The sequence below is a fragment of the Cynocephalus volans genome, chromosome X (assembly GCF_027409185.1).
Source record: "Cynocephalus volans isolate mCynVol1 chromosome X, mCynVol1.pri, whole genome shotgun sequence".
In the NCBI taxonomy this organism is placed as follows: domain Eukaryota; kingdom Metazoa; phylum Chordata; class Mammalia; order Dermoptera; family Cynocephalidae; genus Cynocephalus; species Cynocephalus volans.
Window position 1 is genome coordinate 91,820,572 of NC_084478.1, and position 22,727 is coordinate 91,843,298.

Here is a 22,727-nt window from a genome sequence, read left to right on the forward strand (position 1 = left end):
CTTCCACATTAAGAAGCTGGAGAACAAATAGAATAGAAAACAGAAAAACAATTCTCAGAAAATTATGATGAGAGCAAACTTACCCAACTGTATAAAAGTTATTTACAAAAATTCTACAGCTATCACCATGTTTAGCTATAAAATACTGAGCACTTTTACCCTTGGTCCAAGAAATAAAACATGATGTCTGCTCTCACCACTTCTATTCATTTATGTTATAGGTCCTAATCAATGCCACAAACAAGTAAAGAAATTAATGATAGATTAAAAAGAAGTAAAACTCATTTACAGATGACATGAAGGTGTTCATAGAAAATTCAAATGAATTGTTAACTAAAGAGGTGAACATTTAAAAACAATTAATTTCTGTACTGCAGCACCAAAAATTAGAACACAAAATTTAAAAAAAAAAAACAATAACACAATAGCATACCAAAACAACAAGTACCTAGGAGCACATTAATGAAAGGGGTTTATATTTATATCTCTACACTGAAAACTATATAACTTTTCTGAGAGAAATTTAAACGTATCTAAATTAATAAATATACTAGGTTATTGGATAGGAAAATTCCATTTTATTAAGATGCTAGTTTTCCCCAAATTTAATTTACTCCTAATAAAAATCCCAGCATCCTTCCTTGTAGAAATTGACAAGCTGATTATAAAATTTATATAGAAATGAAAAAAACTTCTATAGTCAAGACAATCTGGATGAATAGGGTAAAGATATAGAACTTACACTATCAGATTTCAAGATTTTATAAAATGTAATGATAATTAAGACAGTGTTGTGTTGGCATAGTCATAGCCTAATAGATCAATGAAATAGAATAGGGAGTTCCAAAATAAGCCCACTCATATATGGTCTCTTGATTTTAGATAAAGTGGCTGTGATAATTTAATGAGGAATATATCTTTTTTCAATAAATGACATTGGAGAAGCTGTGTATCCATATGGATACTTCATACTATACACAAAAATAATTTAAGATGGATCATAGCCTTAAATATGGAAAGTAAAACAATAAAGGTTCTAGAAGGAAACATTATATATATTCAGGAACTTGGAGAAGGTATGGATTGCTTAAACAGTACAAAATGGTAGTAATCATGTGATTTAAAAAATGATATATTGAATCTCATCAAAATAAAAAACTGTCAAATACATCATTAATAAATGAAAAGGCAAGCCATAGATTGGCGAAAATACGATTAGATAGATAGAGAGAGATGAGTATATATCTATATCCACATGATATATGGATATATGTATGTGTGGTAGGCCTCTCAAAGATGTCCACATCCCAATCCCCAAAATCTGTGAATATGTAAAATGATACATGGCAAAGGGAAATTAAGTTTGGATGGAATTAAAATTACTAATCAGTTAACCTTAAAATAGGGAGATTATTTTAGATTATCCAGATGGGCCCAATGTAATCACAAAGGTCTTTAAAAGTGGAATAAGGAGGCAGAAGAGGTTAGAAATATGTGATGTGAGAAGCACTCAATCTGCCATTGCTGGCTTTAAACATAAAGGAAAGGACAAGGAGCCAATGAATGTGGGCAGCTTCTAGAAGATGGAATTTCAAAGGAAATATATTTTCCTTAGATCTTCCAAAAGGTAATCCTGCAATGTTGACACCCGATTTTAGTCCAATGAGACGAATGTCAGAATTCTGACCTACAAAATATTAAGATGCTAAATTTGTATTGTTTTAAGCCACTAAGTTTGTGGTAATTTGTTACAACAGCCTTAGGAAACTAATACAGTGTATATCTGTCAAAGGATTCATATACATAATATAAAGAACACCTACTAATCAGTAAAGAAAAAGCAACAACTCTATAAAAATTGGACAAAAGTATTGAACAGGTACCTCTCCAAAGAAGATATCCAGTGACTAATAAGCATCTGAAAAGATGTTCATCAGTATTTGACATCAGGGAAATATAAGTTACAACTACAACGAAATACAAATACCTACTTATAAGAATGGTTAAAAAGGAGCAGTTAAGGGATCCTAGCCCTACACTAAACTAATTGATACTATAAAAAGTAAACAAACAACAAAGTAGCCAGAAGGAAAGTAGAAGGACAATTAATAAAGATAAAAACAAAAAATAATGAGTTAGAAAAATAACACATATAATAATAAAAATATGTATATAAAGCCCAAGAAAGCCTAATTAAGGGAAAAAAAAAAAAAAAAAGTGAGCAAGCACAAAAACAAAAAATTAGTGATAACAAAGGGAAAATAATCAAATAAACAACACAAACTTCAAAATTATAGAAGACAACTGCAGAAACAGTGTGGTACTAGCTCACAAATAGGCACAGTAATAAGAAAGGAAAAAATGTTTAGAAACAGACACAAATATATGAAGGTACTTCAAAAAGTTCAGGGAAAAATAGAATTAAAAGATAATCTTTCCATGACCTTTTTGACGGCCCTGTGTGTGTGTGTTTGTGTGTATATATGAGACTTTAATACAGTAAGTAATAATATTTTTTAATTTCTTAGGTATCTCAGACAATATTTTTATAAAATACAATAAAATTAATTATTAGGAATTTTCTTTAAAAAAAAAACCCCAAAGATATACAAATTCCAAGCCTAATTTTTTTGTTAAATTTAACAAACATAAAATTACTCTGTCAAATTGTTACAAAAGTTTATAACTGCATTTTTTCAATCTCTGTTCTTACTGTGGACTAGTAATAGTTTGCAGATGAACACCAGTACACATACCATACTTGGAGTAGGTACTGAGTAATATGGGATAAAGATAGCATCTCATATCAATGGGGTTATACTGGATATTTTATTTATTTATTTATTTATTTATTATTATTTATTTTTTTTAAAGATGACCGGTAAGGGGATCTTAACCCTTGACTTGGTGTTGTCAGCAACATGCTCTCCCAAGTGAGCTATGGCCCAGCCCTCTGCTGGATATTTTAAATGGTGTTGCAACAATAGGACAGACATCTGGAAAAAAGATAAAGCTTGATTTTACCTCACAGCATACAATAGAATAACTACAAATGTAACAAAAATTTGGTGAATTATTTTATGATCTTGGAATGGTAAGAGGCCATGAATGTAGATATTACCAAATTTGGCTGCATTCATAAAATATATAAACAAAGTCTAAATAAAAATAACCAATTGGGGAAAAAGGCATTGCAACTTGTGTCACAGGAAAAGGGCTAATGTTTCTACTATATGAAGAGCACCAAGAAATTTGTAAAATACTAACCCATACATTGCTGGAGAGACTGAAAAATTGAATGAATAACCTCCAAGAAGAGATGTTTGATTATCTATCAAAATTAATTATTGCACTTAGACTTTGAACAAGTGAACCCATTTCTAGGAATTTGACTCACATATATACCAGCTCACATATGAAATGATGTATGGACAAGATTATTCATTAAAGCGCTGTTTGTAATAGTAAAATATTGGACACAACCCAAGTGTTCATATAGTTAATGAATTAACTAAATAAACTAGTAAACTGTATAAACTATGATGAATCTACACAAAGGAATATCATGCAGCTCTGAAAAGGAATGCGGAAACTCTACATGTATTAATATTCAAAGATCCCTAGAATATATTTTTAAGTGAAAAGAGCAAAGAATACAAGAATATATACAAAATTCTATTGTTTGTTTCAGAAAGTATGGAAATAAAGTACTATACCTATTCATTTGTATTTAAAAAAAGAAATACTAAGATATACAAGAAATTAATAAAAGGAGAGAGGAAAACAGGAGGAATGGAGTATCTAAGAGTGAGACTTCTCAATGTACAAATTTTTATATGATTTTGAGTTTTCAACAGTATAAATGGAAACCCTATTAAAATAAAATTAAATGAGAGAGAATGGTAAGAGAAGAATTGGAAATAGCTGATTATTATACACCTCTGAAGGAGTTTAGCTTTAAAAGTGGGGAGAGAAATGGGAAAGTCATTATAGGGTAATGTGTAGGCCAAGATATTTTTTATAGAGAAGAAATAATAGCATGTTTTATGATAACGGAAATGCAATGGACAATCCAGGAGAGAAGGAAAAAAAGAAAGGAGAGAATTAGAGGACTGATTTCCTTGGGGAAGCAAGAGGAAGTGGGAACTTCTGCACAGATGGATGGGTAGGCTTTAGTTCAGATCATAGATATGTTCATTTTTAACAATTGGGGAAAGCAGAGTATATGGATGCGGGTACTAGTAGGTGTGCGGAGTGGTACTGACAGCTTGTGACTTTTTTTCCTGATTTTTGAAGTTTTCTCAGTAAAATGAGAAGCAAGATCCTCAGCTAAATATGAGGATGGGGGAACAGTATTTGAGGTCAGAACAGGGGTATGAAATAGCTAGGAAACTAGAAGGATGAATGGACTAGGAAAATGTATGGTTTTTGGACTGTATTATGGGCTCAATTGAAATTTGAGACCATCAAATTTAAATGAGGCCAGTCAATGTGGCTATAGGCTTTTCTCCAGACACATTCAGCTACATGAATACAGGCATGGAATAGGCGGATATTTGAATTCAAATATGACTAGGGTTTCTCAGGAGGTAAAATGAAGAAGGGAAGGGCAAGAGTATCAAGAACTGATGAGAGTGATTATAACTGAACACGTGGAATTTAAGCTGTATGAGGAAGGTTGTGAGGACATTAGGGGATGATAAACAGTGAAAATATAGTAGCATCAGTGTATTTTAGGCACCAGTGAGGACTGAAGGATTGTTGGAGCCAAGTACAATATATATATGTATAGTGAGATCCCTGTAAAGATTTACATAATGGGACATTATATAGCAAAATGTTATCAATGTTTTTATATGGGCAATGAAATTATGGTTGATTTTATTTTTCTCTTTTTTCCTTACTTCCATCTTTTTTTTTTTTTCTTTTAAGAGGTGTACTGCTGATCGCTTTAGGGGAAACAAACAAAAGGGAGATACAAACGTAGGAAATCGTGATCCCTGGCCTATTTCCTTATGTGAATTTTCCGTTTTTCTACCCTAAATGTACAATAATTCTTTTGTACTTTATTCACTGAAGAAAAATTCACATAATGTAAAATTAACCCTTTTAAGTATACTATTCATTGGTATTTAGTAGATCCACAATGTTGTGCAGCCATCCCCTAGTTCCCCAATTGTCATCACACTAAAATGAGACCTATAGGCTATAAAATAGACATTCCCCATTCCCCCACTCTACTCCCAGACCTAGCACCCACTATTTTTTCTTTTTTAAAATGGATTTACCTATTCTGAATATTTCATATAATTGGATTATACAGTAGGTGACCTTGCATGACTGGCTTCTTTCAGTTAGCACAATATTTTTGAAGTTCATCCACATTGTAGCATGTGTCAGTACTTCATTCCTTTTTATGACTGAGTAATATTCCATTGTATGTATGTCCCACATTTGGTTTATCCATTCACCTGTTGATGGACAATTGTATGGCTTCAATGTTTTGGCTATTGTAAATAGTGTTGCTGTGAATATTTGTGTACAAGTATTCATTTGAATACCTGTTTTTAATCCTTTGGGATTTATACCTAGGAGTGTATTTGCTATACTAGTGGTAATTCTATGTTAAAGTTTTTGATGAACCTCCAAACCGTTTTCCACAGTGGCTGCACCATTTTACATTCCAACCAGCAATGTGCAAGGGTTCCAATCACTCCACATCCTCACTAATGCTGGTTATTTTCTGTTTTATTAATATTACTGCCATCCTAGATAGTATGACACAGTATTTTATTGTGGTTTTGATTTGAATTTCCCTAATGACCAATAATGTTGAGCATCTGTTCATGTGCTACTTCACCATTTGTATATCTTTGGAAAGATGTCTATTCAAGTCATTTGCTGATGTTTTAAAGTGAGTTATTTTTTGTTGTTGTTGAGTGTGTATTTCCTAGAGTTGTTATAACAAGGTACCACAAATGGATGGAAGGAAGGAAAGAAAGACCACAGTGATGTGTTGAACTTGCAGAGGGAGAGAACATACCTAGGGATACAAAGTGGGGTGGGGGAAAGGGGGAGGAGGAGGGAGGCTGAGGATAATAGGGTGGGGGAAACGGGGTACAATCTCAATTTGTGGTAGTGGGCATGCTGCCAGTATGGATCTGGCCTTCACATCTAGGGCACAAGGGAGGACAATCAGCCTTGTATCACATGAATATTCATAACCAAAAAAAAAAATACAGAAATTTATCACACAGGTCTGGAGTGGAGGCTGGAAGTCCTAAACGACAGTTTTGGTAAGCCCATACACCCTCTCAAATCTTTAGGGGAAGAATTTTTCCTTGCCTCTTTTACTTTCTAGTAACCCCATAGGTTCCTTGACTTATGGCATCATAATTCCAGTCTCTGCCCTATCTCCACATGATGTTCTCTGTGTGTCTCTTCACATAGTCTTCCCTCTATGCATGTTGAGCATTCATTGCTCATAATAATTTTTTTGAGTATTTGTCTTTTAAATCATAGAAGAGGAAAAAAGAGCTATAAACCAAAAATACAATACTCACGTCATTTATACTTGCATGGGTAGCAAACGTTCCTGTTCTTTATTTCTGTATGCAACATTGAGGTACTGTCTCCTGTCCATTTATGTTAGCCTGGAGGACTTACTTTGGCATTTCTTGTAGGACCAGGTGTACTAGTGATGAAATTTCTCAGGTTTTTTTTTAACCTGAAAGTGTCTTAATTTCTTCTTCAATTTTCAAAGATAGTTTTGCCAGATATAGAATATTTTTTAATTAAAACGTAATTAGCTATACATATTTGTGGCGTACAGAGTTGACTATCAATACCTGTGTAAGGATAATTAGCCTATTCATCATTACAAAACATAATCATTCTTTGTGTCCAATAACCAATTTCTCACTAACTCCCTCCGCCTCCCCCTTTCCCACCTCCACTAACCTCAGTTCTGTTCTCTACTTCTGAAAGTCCAATATATTATTTTGATTGTTGTTTCTTTCTTTCCTTTCTTTCTTCCTTCCTTTCCTCCCACTATGAGTAAGGACATGTGGTATTTCTCTTTCTGTGCCTTGCTTATTTCACTTAACATAATTTTTTCCAAGTTCATCCATGTAGCTGCGAATAGCAGAACTTCATTCTTTTTATGGCAGAGTAGTATTCCATTGTGTATATTGACCACATTTTCCTTATCCAGTCACCTGTCAATGGATGCTTAGGTTGGTTCTAGTACTAGACTATTGTAAATAGAGCTGCAATAAAACTGGGAGTGCAGGTATCTCTTCAACATGATGATTTCCATTCCTCTGGATATATACCAAGCAGGAGAATTGCTGGATCTTATGGCAGTTCTATCACTTGTTTGAGAAACTTCCATACTGTTCTCCATAATGACTGTACTATTTTGCCATTCCACCAATAGAATAGAAGCATTCCCCTTTCTCTGCATCCTCACCAACAGCTGTTATTCTCTGTCATTTTGATAATAGCGAGTCTAACTGGGGTGAGATGGTATCTTAGTGTGGTTTTGATTTGCATTTCCCTAATGTTTAGTGATGTTTGTTGCTTTGCCTCCCACGGATTTGGCACCCCTTTTCCCCTGGGTGATGGAGCCGCAAAGATTACTCAAAGCCCATCTCTTCTGAGCAGTGAGAAACCCTGAAAAGGGCTTAATCTCCCAGAACCCTCAAGAGAGAGGCATTCCTTCCACTTGGGAAATTAACCACGAATTGGGGTTCTCTTCCTGCATTTATTCTCCAGCCAAGGAAGTTACAGGAAGAGAACACAGGTGGGTTTTTTCTAAGTACAGTTTAACAAGTTTAACAATAGAAGCTGGTAACAGTCAGTAAGACAAGCGAGGTGACATTCTATAATGCAATTAAGTCGATCCACTAACAAAAGCTTGATTTTAGCAAACATTCTCTTCTTACAGCAATTTCCCAATATCTTTACATATCAATCAGTAACCTGTCTGTCTTCGAGCCAGCAACCTTGCTGTATTACAATTCCTTATCTTACAACAGAGACTATAGCCTGGGGAAAATTTCCTGTCCTTTGCAATGACAATATTTGAAAATGCAAGGCTTTGGAAAACCAGGCCCTGTGAAGTACATTTGCTTTCTGCATACTCCACAGATGTTGAGCAATTTTTCATATACCTGTTGGCTGTTCATATATCTTCTACTGAGAAATGTCTATTCAGCTCAATTGCCCATTTTTTAATCTGATTTTTTTATTGTTTGAGTTCTTTGTATATTCTGAATATTAATCCCCTGTTAGATGTATAGATTGCAAATATTTTCTCATATTCTGTAGGTTGTCTTTTCACTGTTTTGATTGTTTCTTTTGCTGTACATAAACTTTTTTGTTTGATATAATCCTATTTATTTTTTCTTTTGTTGCTTGTGCTTTTGGGGTCTTTGTCCAGCCCTACATAATAAAGTGTTTCCCCTGTTTTCTTCCAGGAGTTTTATACTTTCAGGTCTTATTCTTAAGTATTTAATCCATTTTGAGTTGATTTTGGTATATGATGATATATACAGGTCTAGTTTTATTCTTCTGCATATGGGTATCCAGTTTTCCCAGCACTGTTTATTGAAGAGGCTGTCCTTTCCCCAATCTATGTTCTTGGTGCCTTTGTCAAAGATCAGTTGGCTCTAAGTATGCATGTTGATTTCTGGGTTCTGTATCTATTCCATTGGTCCATGGTTCTGTTTTTATGTCAGTACCATGCTGTTTTGCTTACTATAGCTTTGTAGTATAATTTGAAGTCTTATAGAGTAATTCCTCTGGCTTTATTTTTTTTCCTCAGGATTGTTTTGGTTATTCAGAGTCTTTTGTTGTTCCATATGAATGTTAAGATTGTTTTTTCTATTTCTGTGAAGAAAGTCATTAGTATTTTGATGGGGATCACATTGAATCTATGCATCACTTTAGGTAGTATGGACATTTTCAAAATGTTAATTCTTCCAATCCTTGAACATGGAATGTCTTTCAATCTTTTGGTGTCCTCTTTAAATTCCTTTAAGCAGTGATTTATAGTTCTTATTGTAGAGATCTTTCACCTCCTAGGTTAAATTGATTCCTGGAGATTTTATTTTTTTGGTAGCTATTGTAAATGGGCTTGCTTTCTTAATTTCATTTTCTGCTAGTCCATTGTTGGAGTATAAACATCTACTGATTTTTGTGAATTGATTTTGTATCCTACAACTTTACTGAATTTATTTATCAGCTCTAATAGTTTTTTGGTAGAGTCTTAGGTTTTTTTATATATAGGGTAATGTTATCTGCAAACAGGGACAATTTGACTTCATCTTTTCCAGTGTGGATACCATTTATTTCTTTCTCTTCCCTGATTGCTCTGGCAAGTATTTCCAATACTGTGTTACATAGGAGTGATGAGAGTGGGCATCCTTGTTTTGTTCCTGTTCTTAAAGGGAAAGCTTTCAGCTTTAACCCATTCAGGATGATATTGGTGGTGGGTTTGTCATATATAGCTTTTATTGTGTTGAGATACTTCCCTTCTATACCTAATTTGTTGAGAGTCTTTATCATGAAGGATGTTGAATTTTGTCAAATGCTTTTTCTGCATCTATTAAGATGATCATATGGTTTTTGTTCTTGGTTTTATTGATGTGGTGTATCACATTTATTAATTTGTGTATGTTGAACAATCCTTGCATCTCTGGGATGAATCCCACTTCATCATGAAGTATAATCTTTTTGATGCACTGTTATATTCTTTTTGCTAATATTTTGTTGAAGATTTTTGTATGTATATTCATTGAGGATATTTGCTTGTAGTTTTTTTATTGTATCTTTGATTTTGGTATCAAGGTGATGCTGGCTTCATATACTGAGTCTGAGAGAATGGCCTCTCTTTCAATTTTTTGGAATAGTTTGAAAAGGATTAGTATTAGTTCTCTAAAGGTTTGGTAGAATTCATCAGTGAAGCCATCTGGTACTGGGCTTTTTTTGTTGTTGAGAGACTACTGATTACTACTTCAATCTCATTGCTCATTATTGGTCTGTACAGGTTTTCTATTTCTTCTTGGTTCACTCTTTGTAGTTTGCATGTGTCTAGAAATTTATGCATTTCCTGCAGGTTTTCAAAATTGTTTTCATATAGTTGTTCATAATAGTCTCTAATGAAATTCTTTGTATTTCTGTGGTATTGGTTGTAATATCTCCTTCTTCATTTCTGATATTTGTTACTTGAGTCTTCTGTCTTTTTTTAGTTAGTCTAGCTAATGGTTTATCTGTTTTGTTTATCTTCTCAAAAAACAGCTTTTTGTTTCATTGATGTATTGTATCATTTTTTAGGGTCTCTATTTCATTTAGTTCTGCTCTGATCTTAATTATTTCTTTCCGTCCACTGATTTGGGGATTGGATTGTTCTTGTTTTTTAGTTCTTTGAGGTGTAAGATTAGGTTCTTTATTTGAAGTCTTTCTATTCAGTTATATATAGCATTTTTGTTTGAAAGGTTTTTTTTCTTTTGGCGCTTTAAAATATAATTCCACAGACTTCTGGCCTACATGGTTTCTGAGAAGTTGGATATTAGTATTTTTGAGTATCCTTTACATGTGAAAAATCACTTTTCTCTACCTGCAGTTTCTCTTTTTGTCTTTGTCTTTCAATAATTTGACTATTGTGTTCTTATTATCTATCTCCTTGTGTTTATCTTGTTCAGAGTTCATTGAGCTCATTAAATCTATAGATTTGAGTCTTTTATTAAATTGAGGAAGTTTTGATTTTTTTTTTAAGACATTCTTTCTGCCTCTTTTTTTTGTCTCCCTCTAATAAGGTTTTCATTATTTGTATGTTGGTATGCTTGATGATGCTGTTTCACAGTAGTTCTCTTAGACTCTTAATTTTTCATCCTTTTTTTTTTTTTTTTTACTTTCTGCTTCTCAGAGTGAATAATCTCAAGTGGTCCTCTTCAAATTTCCTGATTCCTTCTTCTCCCTAGTTGTGCCCCTGTAGTGAATTTTTTAATACTATTATTTTGTCTGCTCCAGAATTTTATTTGGTTCCTTTTCCTAATTTGTGTCCCTTTACTGATATCCTCTATTTGGCAAGATGTTGTTTTCCTGGTTTCCTTTAGTTCTTCATCAGCAGGGTTCTTTAGCTCTTTGTATATATTTAAGACAGTTGATTTAAAATCATTGTCTTATAATTTCAATACTTAGTCTTCCTCTTCAATAGTTTTTACCAATTTCTGTTTTTCCTGTGAGTGAGCCATACTTCGTTGTTTCTTTTCATGCAGTGTAGTCTTTCTTGAGAATTGGAGAATTTGAATGTTATAATGTGGCAACTCTGGAAATCAGGTTCTCCACCTTCCCTGGGGGTTTATGTTGCTGCACACTGTTGTTGTTTTCTTGTTTTGTGGCTTTTCTAAAGTATTTTTGTAAATTCTATATTGGAGTTCATGTGTGGCCACTAAACTCTATGGTCCACTTGCATAGGGGTCAGCTAGTTTTTGACATAGTTTTCTTAAATGCTTGAAGCAAAGAAAAGAATAAAAATACTCTCCCGTCTTTAGTGATTGACTCTGTGTTGGGGCACTCCTTGAACTTTTCATCACTGTTTTTTAATTCTTTAATTCTTCTTGACTCTTTGTGTTTGTGTGTGCACATTAGAGAAAATAACCACTTCTCCCAGTATTCACAGAATGGCTTCATACAAGAGAGGGCCCTCAGAAATCAACCTGGCCAGAGATTCTAGAGGACCCTCAAACTTCATGCTAGATCAAACTGCTGTCTGTATTCTTGGTGGCCTCCAGACACCTAGAGTATGCTGGTTTCCACTGAAAGACTCCTACTCATCCTTTAAGGGTCATCTTCTTTATGAAACCTTTTCACAAATTCTATAGGCAGAGATAGAGTTTTCTGTGTTACCATAGCATTGCTCATACTCCTAGTATCGCCATCAGCTTCTTAGAGACAGTAGGACTTAAGGCCTATTCATCTTTATCCCCAAGGCTTAGCTCAGTGCTTGGCTTGAAAATGTTTATTGAAATAATGGTGATATAAATGAATAAATAAATTAAATTAGTAAATAATAAACCACAACAAACAAATAAATAGAAGCAAGTAAGACCAGTAGTAATGTAAAGTGGCAGTCACAGGACAACACTGAAAAATATTATGGCTAAGAAGCCTTGGGACTAAACTGCTAAGAGAGTTTAGGTAAGTACATAAATTAGGTACAGATTATAATGCTTCTTTGTGTAAAATAGAAACATTTTTTATTAGAAGAAACACTATTGTAGAAATAAATTGGTCACTAGATGCTCTATTTTATCTTTTGCATATGAATGTATTCATTTGCTTTTGGAAATCAGAGCTCCATCTTCATTTAGGCTTATTAAATGAGAGATGCTTTACTGGCTATAATTTAGGCACTCCATCTCTAAAATGCAGCCTGAGTACTGGTATTTCACTTTTATCTCTTAGTGTTGTATCTCACTCCTGATCACAAGATAAGATATTAACCAATTTACTGATAAGAACTCATATACTCAATATGCCCTTTTTCAAACATTATTTTCTTTCATTGTGTTTAAGAAACTTTACACCTTCAACACTTGTATACTTCTAATTTTCTTTCCAGCCTGGTTGTAACTGTTTTTGTACATCCCACTATTATCTTGAATATGAAAGAGTGTAACAAATAGCCACATTGCATCACTTTTTGTGTTTCTCTCAGGCTGTAAGCCTCTGTCACTAATTTATGATAACAGCACTGTTATGAGTGAAGTATACAGTACAGGCTATTGAGGATCAGAGGCATTAAAGATAATAGTTACCACCTTCAATATTTTTTGGTACTTGGATTGGGATAGAAAATTTATAGTTGTGCTTCTAGATTTATTATAAGGCAGAGAAATATAGACTACTAAGATCTCATGTCTTCTCCATTATGTGAGCATCATTTCATGCTATTATGTTATCAGAGGCAACATAATTACTTTACATACTTATAAGAATATGTGCTACTTTTCATAGAAATAAATCTATGAGGGCTATACAGTAAAATAGGTTTCATTGTAGCCAAAGGCATATACACTCTACCCTAATACCTTTCAGAGTAGACCTACTTAAAGTTGTTTCTTTTATAAATGCCTAAAAGATTATGAGTGTGCAATTAAAAATTTCTCTTAAAGACTCTTGTTTACCTTAAGGGAAATTTGATGAGACAGCATATCACTTTCTCTATAAAAAGTCACTATCAATTTCTAAGTAGAAACTCCCATCCAGCATTTCTAGACTCCTTCTTAAGTATGATTATGTGTTTGACACCAAACCTGGAAAAAATGTTCTTAGGACCTTAAGAGAATGGGAGAAGGGATTTTTTTGTTTTTAAAATTGTCATGATTATTTTTACTTTATTTCTTCCTGTCTACCTGGAGAACAAGGTTATCCCATAAGGACACTTACTGAACTTTTTAATTCAGTTTCAAAACTAAGATATTGATAAATACCTAAGTTTTCAGAACCATATGCCAATGAGATCTTGATAGCAGCAGAAATTGATCCTTGGTATTAAATTTAATATCAAAAACTTTTGCAATTTTGACATAACAAGCCCGAGGAAATTTTTTTCTCCAACATGGGTATTTTATAAATTATAGGGATTATGTTCCAGGAAAGAATAAATTGCTAGTATTTCTAGAAGCAAAATGAAAAAGTAATATAGATTTGTATTCCAAGTATGTAAAACAACAGTTTTATTTTGGCCACATAATTCTAATAATTCCTACATTATGAGTTCTCTTCTAGAGTAAGCTCTCTGAATCTAAAGCAGATAGACATCTGAGATTAATGGCTATGTTTCATGTTTTATGTCTTAATAAACTCAATATGACACCTACTCAGGCAGAAAACTTAGGGTCATGGCCTCTTCTTGAAATATCAAATAACACTTGCAATAACATATTGAAGAAAATGATATCTTTTTCCTTTGCACAGATTTATTTTGTAATGTGGGCATCAAAGTCATACTTCATTATCTTTTTGGCTAGTCTTACTCATATTTTACTCTTCTCTCTCTAGGAGTTTCCAGAATTCAACTTCTGAAGCACATGAGTGATGACAAAATTGTGAGATTCAAAAAAGAGTCTCCGACTCTCAGTGACAAGCAAGACTCAAAGCAAAAGTTAAAGGAAAAGTGCAGCCACAACCTTTCTCCAGACCCAAACATATTCATGGATAACAAGCGTCATAGAAATGTCACCCGTAAAACTTCTGTCTATAAGAACCTTTGTAAGGACTACAAATATGCACATAGTTTTCAGAGTTCTGCATCTCCAGTGAAGCCTGTTCATTTCCTAAGTGCTAAGGGTTACACCTCTGAAGTTTCAATGCCTGTCTGCGACCCAACGTCCATAAGCCCTAGGTCTGTTGTACGCCCTAAGACTCACAGATACAACACACATTCTTTGGACACAGGATCTCAAATATGTTTCAGATGTTTGGTGAAAATCAATAACTCTCCTTTTCATGAATGCCTCATTAATTCTGATGATGATTCAGACCCTGACTGTTCTTTACATCTCCAAATTCCTTTGGATTCTAAATATTCTCTGAGCCCCAAGTCTGTTAGACACCACAAGACTTCTCGGAACAGGCCTTTATCTCGATCCCTGGATCCTAAGCATCCTGTAGGTAGTCGCTGTCCTCTACGTGGGGAAGATTCTAAATATTCCCTGGGCTCAACTTCTTATTTGCATTGTGAAAGTTGCTCAGCTCTCCAAAATCTCCTATGTTCCACTGTTACCCGTACCCTTCCCACGAACCCCCAAAATACCATGGGCCACTTTGGTGCCCCTGACCCATTCAGTGTCATCAATACCAGCAATGGTACTGGCCTTGAAAGTGAGGGCAAGTTCAACCTTACTTTCAAGCTGAAAAATGAAGCCAGTCCTGACAATGAGACTAAACCGGTCAGTTCTAACAATCTCAATGATAAGGTCAATACCAAAAACAGAACTCTTCCCAAAGATGAGACAGACCATGAAGATGAGACAGACTCTGCAGATAATACAGATGATGAAGACGAAACAGAACCTGACGATGAAGATAACACCAGAGATAAGAAAGATCCCAGTGATAAGTCTGACCCTGATGACACTGATCCCAAAGACAGCAACACCGAAAATGATGCTGATACCAACAGTGGATCTGATCCCAGTGGTGATGCTGGCCCTACAGGTGGATCTGATTCTAACAATGATGGTGACCCCAACAATGGAACTGACTCCAACAGTGAACTTGACCCTAACATTGATAATGCCACTAACAATGACACTAACTCCAAATACAGCACTGATCTTGAGGAGGATTCACACACCAACACTTTAGATGATGCTTCTGGTCTATACAGTGGTGTTGATCAGGACAGTACTGCTGACCCCAGTGATGGCACTAATCCAAAATACATCTCTAGGCCCAAGAATGAAACTAGCCTGGATTACACTTCTGGTTTCAACAGTGGTACTGGCCCTAGCAATGTCACTGGGCCTGGCAATGATATTTGCCCCAACATTGGTCCTGACCGCCTGAATATCAGATCAGGTACCAACAGCCCTGGCCCCAGCAACAATGGCACTAGCCCCAACAACAGACCCAGCCCCAACACCAATAGCCCTGGCTCTGAAAAAGACCCTGACTCTAACTATAGTGCCAGACCTAGTAATGTCACTAGTCACAACAATGCTATTAATCCTCACAATGATGCTGATCCCAACTATGGTATAAGACCCACAAGTGCTGCTGGCCACAACTATGCAGCTGCCCCAAACTATGACTCAGACCTTAACTATGTACCAGGATTTCCCCATGAAAAAGTTTCTAGCTTTGTAGTAAACCCAAACTCTGTTGCCAGAAACAGCTATGTTGCCAGACCCAGCTCTGCAGGTAGCTCTGTCAATGCCACTGACACCAGCAAAACCACTGGTAGTTACAGTGGTGCCATTAGGTCTAGGTATACTGCTGGTAGTAGCTATGCCTTAGACACTAATCATGTTCATATATTTACTCAATTAATTGACTCCAACTTTGTCATCAACCTCAATTTTGATGCTATAAATACTCACAGTGCTCATAATTAATAATTTCCTCTCTGAGCCCAAACTGGAAATCAATTCATTTACTCAGTTCCTAATATTATTTATGTAAACTCCCCCTCTTTTGTTGCTGGCACTAACTATACTTCCACTTTTGTCAATTTGAGCACCTCTAAATTTTCTGTTCCAGCTAGGCTTGGTAGAAATTATACAATTTTTGACGACCACAAATTTGGTGCTCACTTCAAAGACTGCTAGACTTAAGCATGCCACTGAGTGCAAGGATATCCTTGATGCCAAGCAATCTGGCTTTTAAAAAGATTTCCTTGGGTCCAGAATCTCATTGGTATCAAGGATCCTGCCAGTTTAAACTTTCATGCCAATCCAAATATTCCACTCCCTAGTTTTGACATTATAGTAGAAGCTGAACCACCAGATGTTGTGAAGTTTACCATCATCAGGTGCTTTGAATTAATTTTTTAAGGTAAGTTTATATAAATGTAGATTTTAAATTTCTTCTCCATTTTATATAATTCAGAGTATAGGTCATTGAACAGGGTCTAAAATTCCCTTTATTACTTACTTGGATATGCAAGCCATGCAGAAGAGGAAACAAGTTTGACCCCTAAAGTGAGCAATATGTTTTTCCATTTGAAAGATCCATCTGCTGTACAGCTGGCAAATAGCAAAATGGCATTGATTACACTGTGGCTGTCTGATCTACTACTCTATCAAGGGTTGCATAGCTTATAAATGTAAACCTAGTCACAAACAACCTAGTAATTTTTTACCTACCTCCTCTCATCTGTACATGGCTTGGTGTTGGTTTTTTTTCCCTCCGCGTGCATAGAAAGAATAAATCCAAATGAGCCTTAAATACCATGTATCAAGCCATTTAAAAACAACCATCTCTGAAAAATCTCATTTTATTAAGAAAGCTGTCTGAAATAGCCATGATATTCTAATCTCATTTATATACATAGAATTTGAGTTACATTGGTGACACAATATTCACCAATGGGAGAAGAGAACCCAAAACCTTTGCTACTTTTGGCTTAAAGTTTTCTCTTTTTCTTGTTTCTCTTGAAAATAAATAAAATTCTATTTTGATGAGTAAATACGTCTTTGTCAAATATTTCCTCTAGCACTCTGAATTGCATGTACAAACTAAGGTTGCTAAGTATTTGATAAACCGTTTTTGACAGCAGCAAGGAATATTCTCTTTAAGAAACTTTTTACCAACATGTTGCCACTGAGGCATAATTAAATTGGTATGCATTGAATTTTATCCTTGTTACACTTTATTAGTCATGTTAAACGAATACATTTAATTTGAATTGTAGTATCTTTGTGCATAAATGTGCAACTTGAAATAATTACTTTGTTTTACACTAGAATTTATAATTGAATGTAACCGTACATTTAGAATGAGATACAGATTCTTATAACCAAAGTGAAAGTACAAAATTGGTATCTCCTTAATATTTTTACTTTAATAGAGAACAATTTTGTGATTTTCCCAAGCAACCACACTTCCCTGGAAACTGGTAACTACATAGTATGCTTTCTCAGCTCCTGCTTGTGTAAATTTAAGGATAATCTTGGCCAATTACAAGTAATAAAAAGTAATATTGCTCAGATAAAAGCCTTAATATTAGAAAAAAAGATATATTTTCCCAAGTTGTTTCTCACAAATGAACCTTTGCAGTAATGCAAAGCATTTAAAAAACGTTTTGCTATTTTATGGCTTTAGTGTTTCTGGCTAGATGAAAATTTGGTTACAATAAGTTTTAGCTTACTAGTTTTAAGGAATGTAGCTACCATTTTTTAGTTCAAATCACAGTATCAAAAGGCCATGTTTCATAACTGGGGGTGTGTAAAACACTGTTGATTTTATTTATTTATTATTATTATTATTATTAATTATTATTATTATTATTATTTATTATACATACATGTGGGGTACAATGCTGATTTTCAATAATTGTGTAGAATGTGTCCATTGACCAATTCCTCATAAGCCCCCTCTCTCTTCCCCTCCCCTTTTTCACCTCTAGTTTTCTAAAAGTTCAACATATTACTTGATTGTTGTTTCTTTCTTTCTTTCTCTCTTTCTCTTTTTATTGTTAATTTGTTTATTTATGGATTCAGCTCTCAGTTATGAGTGATAACATGCGGTATTTCTCTTTCTGTACCTTGGTTGTTAAACTTAGGATATCCATGTTGTTGCAAATGGTAGAATTTCTTTTTCTTTTTTTTTTTTTTTTTTGTGGCTGAGTAGTATTCCATTGCATATATATACCACAATTTCCTTATCCAGTTATCCATTGATGGACATTTAGGTTGGTTCCATTGCCTAGCTATTGTAAATAGGGCTGCAATAAACATGGGAGTGCAGGTATGCCTTCGACCTGATGTTTTCCATTACTCTGGATATATCCCCAGGAGTGGGATTGCTGGATCATAAGGAAGGTCTATCTGTAGTTGTTTAAGGAGCCGGCATACTATTCTCCATAATGGCTGTACTAATTTACAGTCCCACCAACAGTTCAGGAGGGTTCCTCTCTCTCCACATACTCGCCAGCATGTGTTATTCTCTGTCTTTTTTTATAATAGCCAGTCTGATTCGAGTGAGGTGATATCTCAGAGTGGTTTGGATTTGCATTTCCCTGATGATTAGTGATGTTGAGCATTTTTTTCATATACCTATTGGCCATTTGTATTTCTTCCTTTGAGAAATGTCTATTCAGCTCCTTTGCCCATTTTTTAAATTGGATTATTTGGGTTGGGGCTGTAAAATTGTCTGAGCTCTTTGTGTATTCTGGATATCAATCCCTTGTCAGATGCATTTTTTGCAAATATTTTTCTCCAATTTGTAGGATGTCTTTTTACTCTATTGATTGTTTCCTTTGCTGTGCAGAAGCTTTTTAGTTTGATATAATCCCATTTGTTTATATTTTCTTTTGTTGCCTGTACTTTTGGGGTGTTATTCATAAAGCCATTGCCTAGTCCTAAGTCCTGGAATGTTTCCCCTATGTTTTCTTCTAGGAGTTTTAAAGTTTCAGGCCTTATATTTAGGTCTCTAATCCATTTTGAGTTGATTTTGGTGTATGGTGAAAGGTACAGATCAAGTTTAATTCTTCTACAAATGGATATCCAATTCTCCCAGCACCAGTTATTAAAGAGGCAGTCTTTTTCACAATGTATGTTCTTGGTGCTTTTGTCAAAGATCAGTTTGCTGTACATATTTAGGTTGATTTCTGAGTTCTCTATTCTGTTCCATTGGTCCACATGTCTGTTTTTATGCCAGCACCATTGCTGTTTTTGTTACTACAGATTTGTAATATAGTTTGAAGTCAGGAAGTGAAGAGTGTCATTGGCATGTTGATGGGAATCGCATTAAATCTGTAGATGGCTTAGGGTAGTATGGACATTTTTACTACAATGATTCTTCTAATCCGTGAACAAGGAATGTCTTTCCATCTCTTAGTGTCTTCTTTAATTTCTTTCAGAAGTGATTTGTAGTTCCCACTGTAGAGATCTTTCACTTCTTTGGTTAAATTTATTCTTATGTATTTTATTTTATTGGACACTATTGTAAATGGGCTTACGTTCTTGATCTCTTTTTCTTCTAGTTTCTTGTTGGAGTATAAAAACACTACTGATTTTTGTATGTTGATTTTGTATCCTGCAGCCTTACTGAAGCCATTTATCAGCAATAAGAGTTTTTTGGGTTTTCTATATATAGAATCATGTCATCTGTGAACAGGGAAAATTTGATTTCCTCTTTACCTACTTGGATGCCCTTTATTTCTTTCTCTTGTCTAATTGCTCTGGCAAGTACTTCCAATAGTATGTTAAGAAGGAGTGGAGAGAGCAGGCATCCTTGTCTTGTTCCTGATCTTAAAGGGAAATCTTTCAGCTTTTCCCCATTCAGGATAGTATTGGCAGTGGGTTTATCACATATGGCTTTTATTATGTTGAGATACCTTCCCTCTATACTTAATTTGTTGAGAGTCTTTATCATGAAGTACTGTTGAATTTTGTCAAATGCTTTTTCTGCATCTATTGAGATGATCTTATGGTTTTTATTCTTCAGTTTGTTGATGTGGTGTATCACATTTATTGACATGTGTGTGTTGAACCATCCTTGCATTCCTGGGATGAATCCCACTTGATCATGATGTATAATCTTATTGATATGGTGCTGTATTCTGTTTGCTAGTATTTTGTTGAGGATTTTATCATCTAAATTCTTCAAGGATATTGGCCTGTAGTTTTCTCTTTTTTTGTTGTACCTTTGTCTGGTTTGGGTATCAGGGTGATGCTGGCTTCATAGAATGAGTTTGGGAAAATGGTTTCTGTTTCAATTTTTTAGAATAGTTTGGAAAGAACTGGTATTGGCTCCTCTTTAAAGGTTTGGTAGAATTCAGCAGTGAAGCCATCTAGTCCTTTTTTGGAAGATATCTGATTACTGCTTTAATCTCGTTGCTTGTTATTGGTCTGTTCAGTTTTTCTATGTCTTCTTGGTTCAATCTTGGGAGTTTGTATGTATCAAGAAATTTATCCATTTCCTCCAGATTTTCAAATTTATTGGCATATAGTTGTTCATAGTAATCTCTAATGATTCTTTGTATTTCTGTGGTATCAGTTGTGATATCCCCTTTTTCATTTCTGATTTTTTCATTTGGGTCTTCTCTCTTCTTTTTTGTAGTTAATCTGGCTAGTGGTTTGTCTATTTTGTTTATCTCCTCTAAAAACCAACTTTTTGTTTCATTGATCTTTTGTATCATATTTTTGGTCTCTGTTTCATTTAGTTCTCCTCTGATTTTAATTATTTCTTTCTTCCTACTAACTTTTGGATTGGATTGTTCTTGTTTTTCTAGTTCCTTAATATGTAAAGTTAGGTTGTTTATTTGAAATCTTTCTACTCTCTTGGTGTAAGCATTTATTGCAATAAACTTTCCTCTTAGTACTGCTTTTGCAGTATCCCATTGGTTTTGGTATGATGTGTTGTTATTATCATTAGTTTTGAGAAATTTTGTAATTTCCTGTTTGATTCTTTCTTTAACCCATATGTCATTCAGAAGCATGTTGTTTAATTTCCAGTTATTTGTGTGATGTCCAAAGTTTCTTTTGTTATTAATTTCTAGTTTTAATTCATTGTGGTCTGAGTAGATGCATGAAATGATTTCAGTTTTTTTTAATTTGTCAATACTTGATTTGTGACCTAATATGTGATCTGTCTTGGAGAGTGTTCCATGTGCTGATGAGAATAATGTATATTCTCTGGTTGTTGGGTGAAACGTTCTATATATATCCACCAAATACAATAGGTGTAGAGTGTAGTTTAAATACTGTGTTTCCCTATTGATTTTTTGCCTAGATGATCTCTCCAGTGTTGAGAGGATGATGTTCAGGTCCCCAACTGTTACAGTATTGAGGTCTATCTCTCTCTTTAGGTGTAGTAATGTTTGCTTTATAAATCTGGGTGCACCAATGTTGGGAACATATATATTTATGATTGTTATGTCTTCTTGGTGGATAGATCCCTTTATCATTATATAATGTCCTTCTTCATCTCTTTTGATAGTTTTTGGTTTAAAGTCTATTTTATCTAACATAAGAATAGCTACTCCTGTGCTCATTTTCAGTTTCTATTTGCATGGTATATGTTTTTCCATCCTTTTACTTTTAGTCTGTGAGAATATTTACAGGTGAGGTGGGTTTCTCGTAGGCAGCATATAATTGGATCTAGTTTTTTTAGTCCAGCCAGCCAGTCGATGTCTTTTGAGTGAGGAGTTCAATCTGTTAACATTTAGCATTGCTATTGAAAGATATTGTCTGATTCCTGTCCTTTAATTGCTTTTGGGTGATTATTTTAAATGTCTTTTATTCCTTTTTTTTCCTTGCTGTTCTATGACTTTACAGTTTGTTGGATTTTTGAAGTGGAATGGTATAGTTTTATTGTTGTTGTTGTTTGTTTTTTCCTCTTTCTCATTTGCATATGTCTTTTATCAGTGGGATTTATTCTTTCTAGTGTGTTCATGGTGGGGATTATTTTGGTGGGGGGTTCCAGGTGTAGAACTCCCTTGAGGGTTTTTTGTAGTTCTGATCATGGGGTGCAGAATTCCCATAGTTTTTGTTTGTCTGGGAAATAAACTATATCTCTTTCATATCTAAAGGATAGCCTTTCTGGGTTTAGTATTCTTGGTTGGCAGATTTTCTCTTTTAGTACTTTAAATATATCATCCCATTCTCTTCTGGCCTGCAGGGTTTCTGCTGAGAAGTCTGCTGTTAGTCTGATGGGGACTCCCCTGTAGGTGACTTGATGTTTTTCTCTTGATCTTTTTAGGATTCTCTCTTTGTAGCTTTTGTCAGTTTAAACTACAATATATCTTAGAGAGGACCTTTTTGAATTGAACTTGTTTGGGGATCTTTGTGCTTCTTTTGTCTGGAAATCCATTTCTCTACCCATAACAGGGAAGTTTTCTGTAATTATCTCATTGAATAGGTTGTCAATGCCTTTTTTTTTCTTCCCCTTCTGGAACACCCACAGTTCAGATGTTTGTATGCTTGAGGCTGTCTGATAGTTCTCAGAGATTTTCTTCATTTTTTAAAATTATTTTTTCTTTTCTTTTTTGT

General features: G+C 34.5%; 1 protein-coding gene across 1 annotated transcript in view; it reads left to right on the plus strand.

Moving 5' to 3' along the window:
* LOC134368135 (uncharacterized) overlaps positions 1–22,727 on the plus strand; it is a 426,599-nt gene that overhangs the window by 305,447 nt on the left and 98,425 nt on the right. The window contains 3 exon segments of the mRNA XM_063084693.1: positions 14,074–15,972; positions 16,277–16,393; positions 16,396–16,543. Of these exon segments, the coding sequence (XP_062940763.1) occupies positions 14,074–15,972; positions 16,277–16,393; positions 16,396–16,543 (2,164 nt within the window).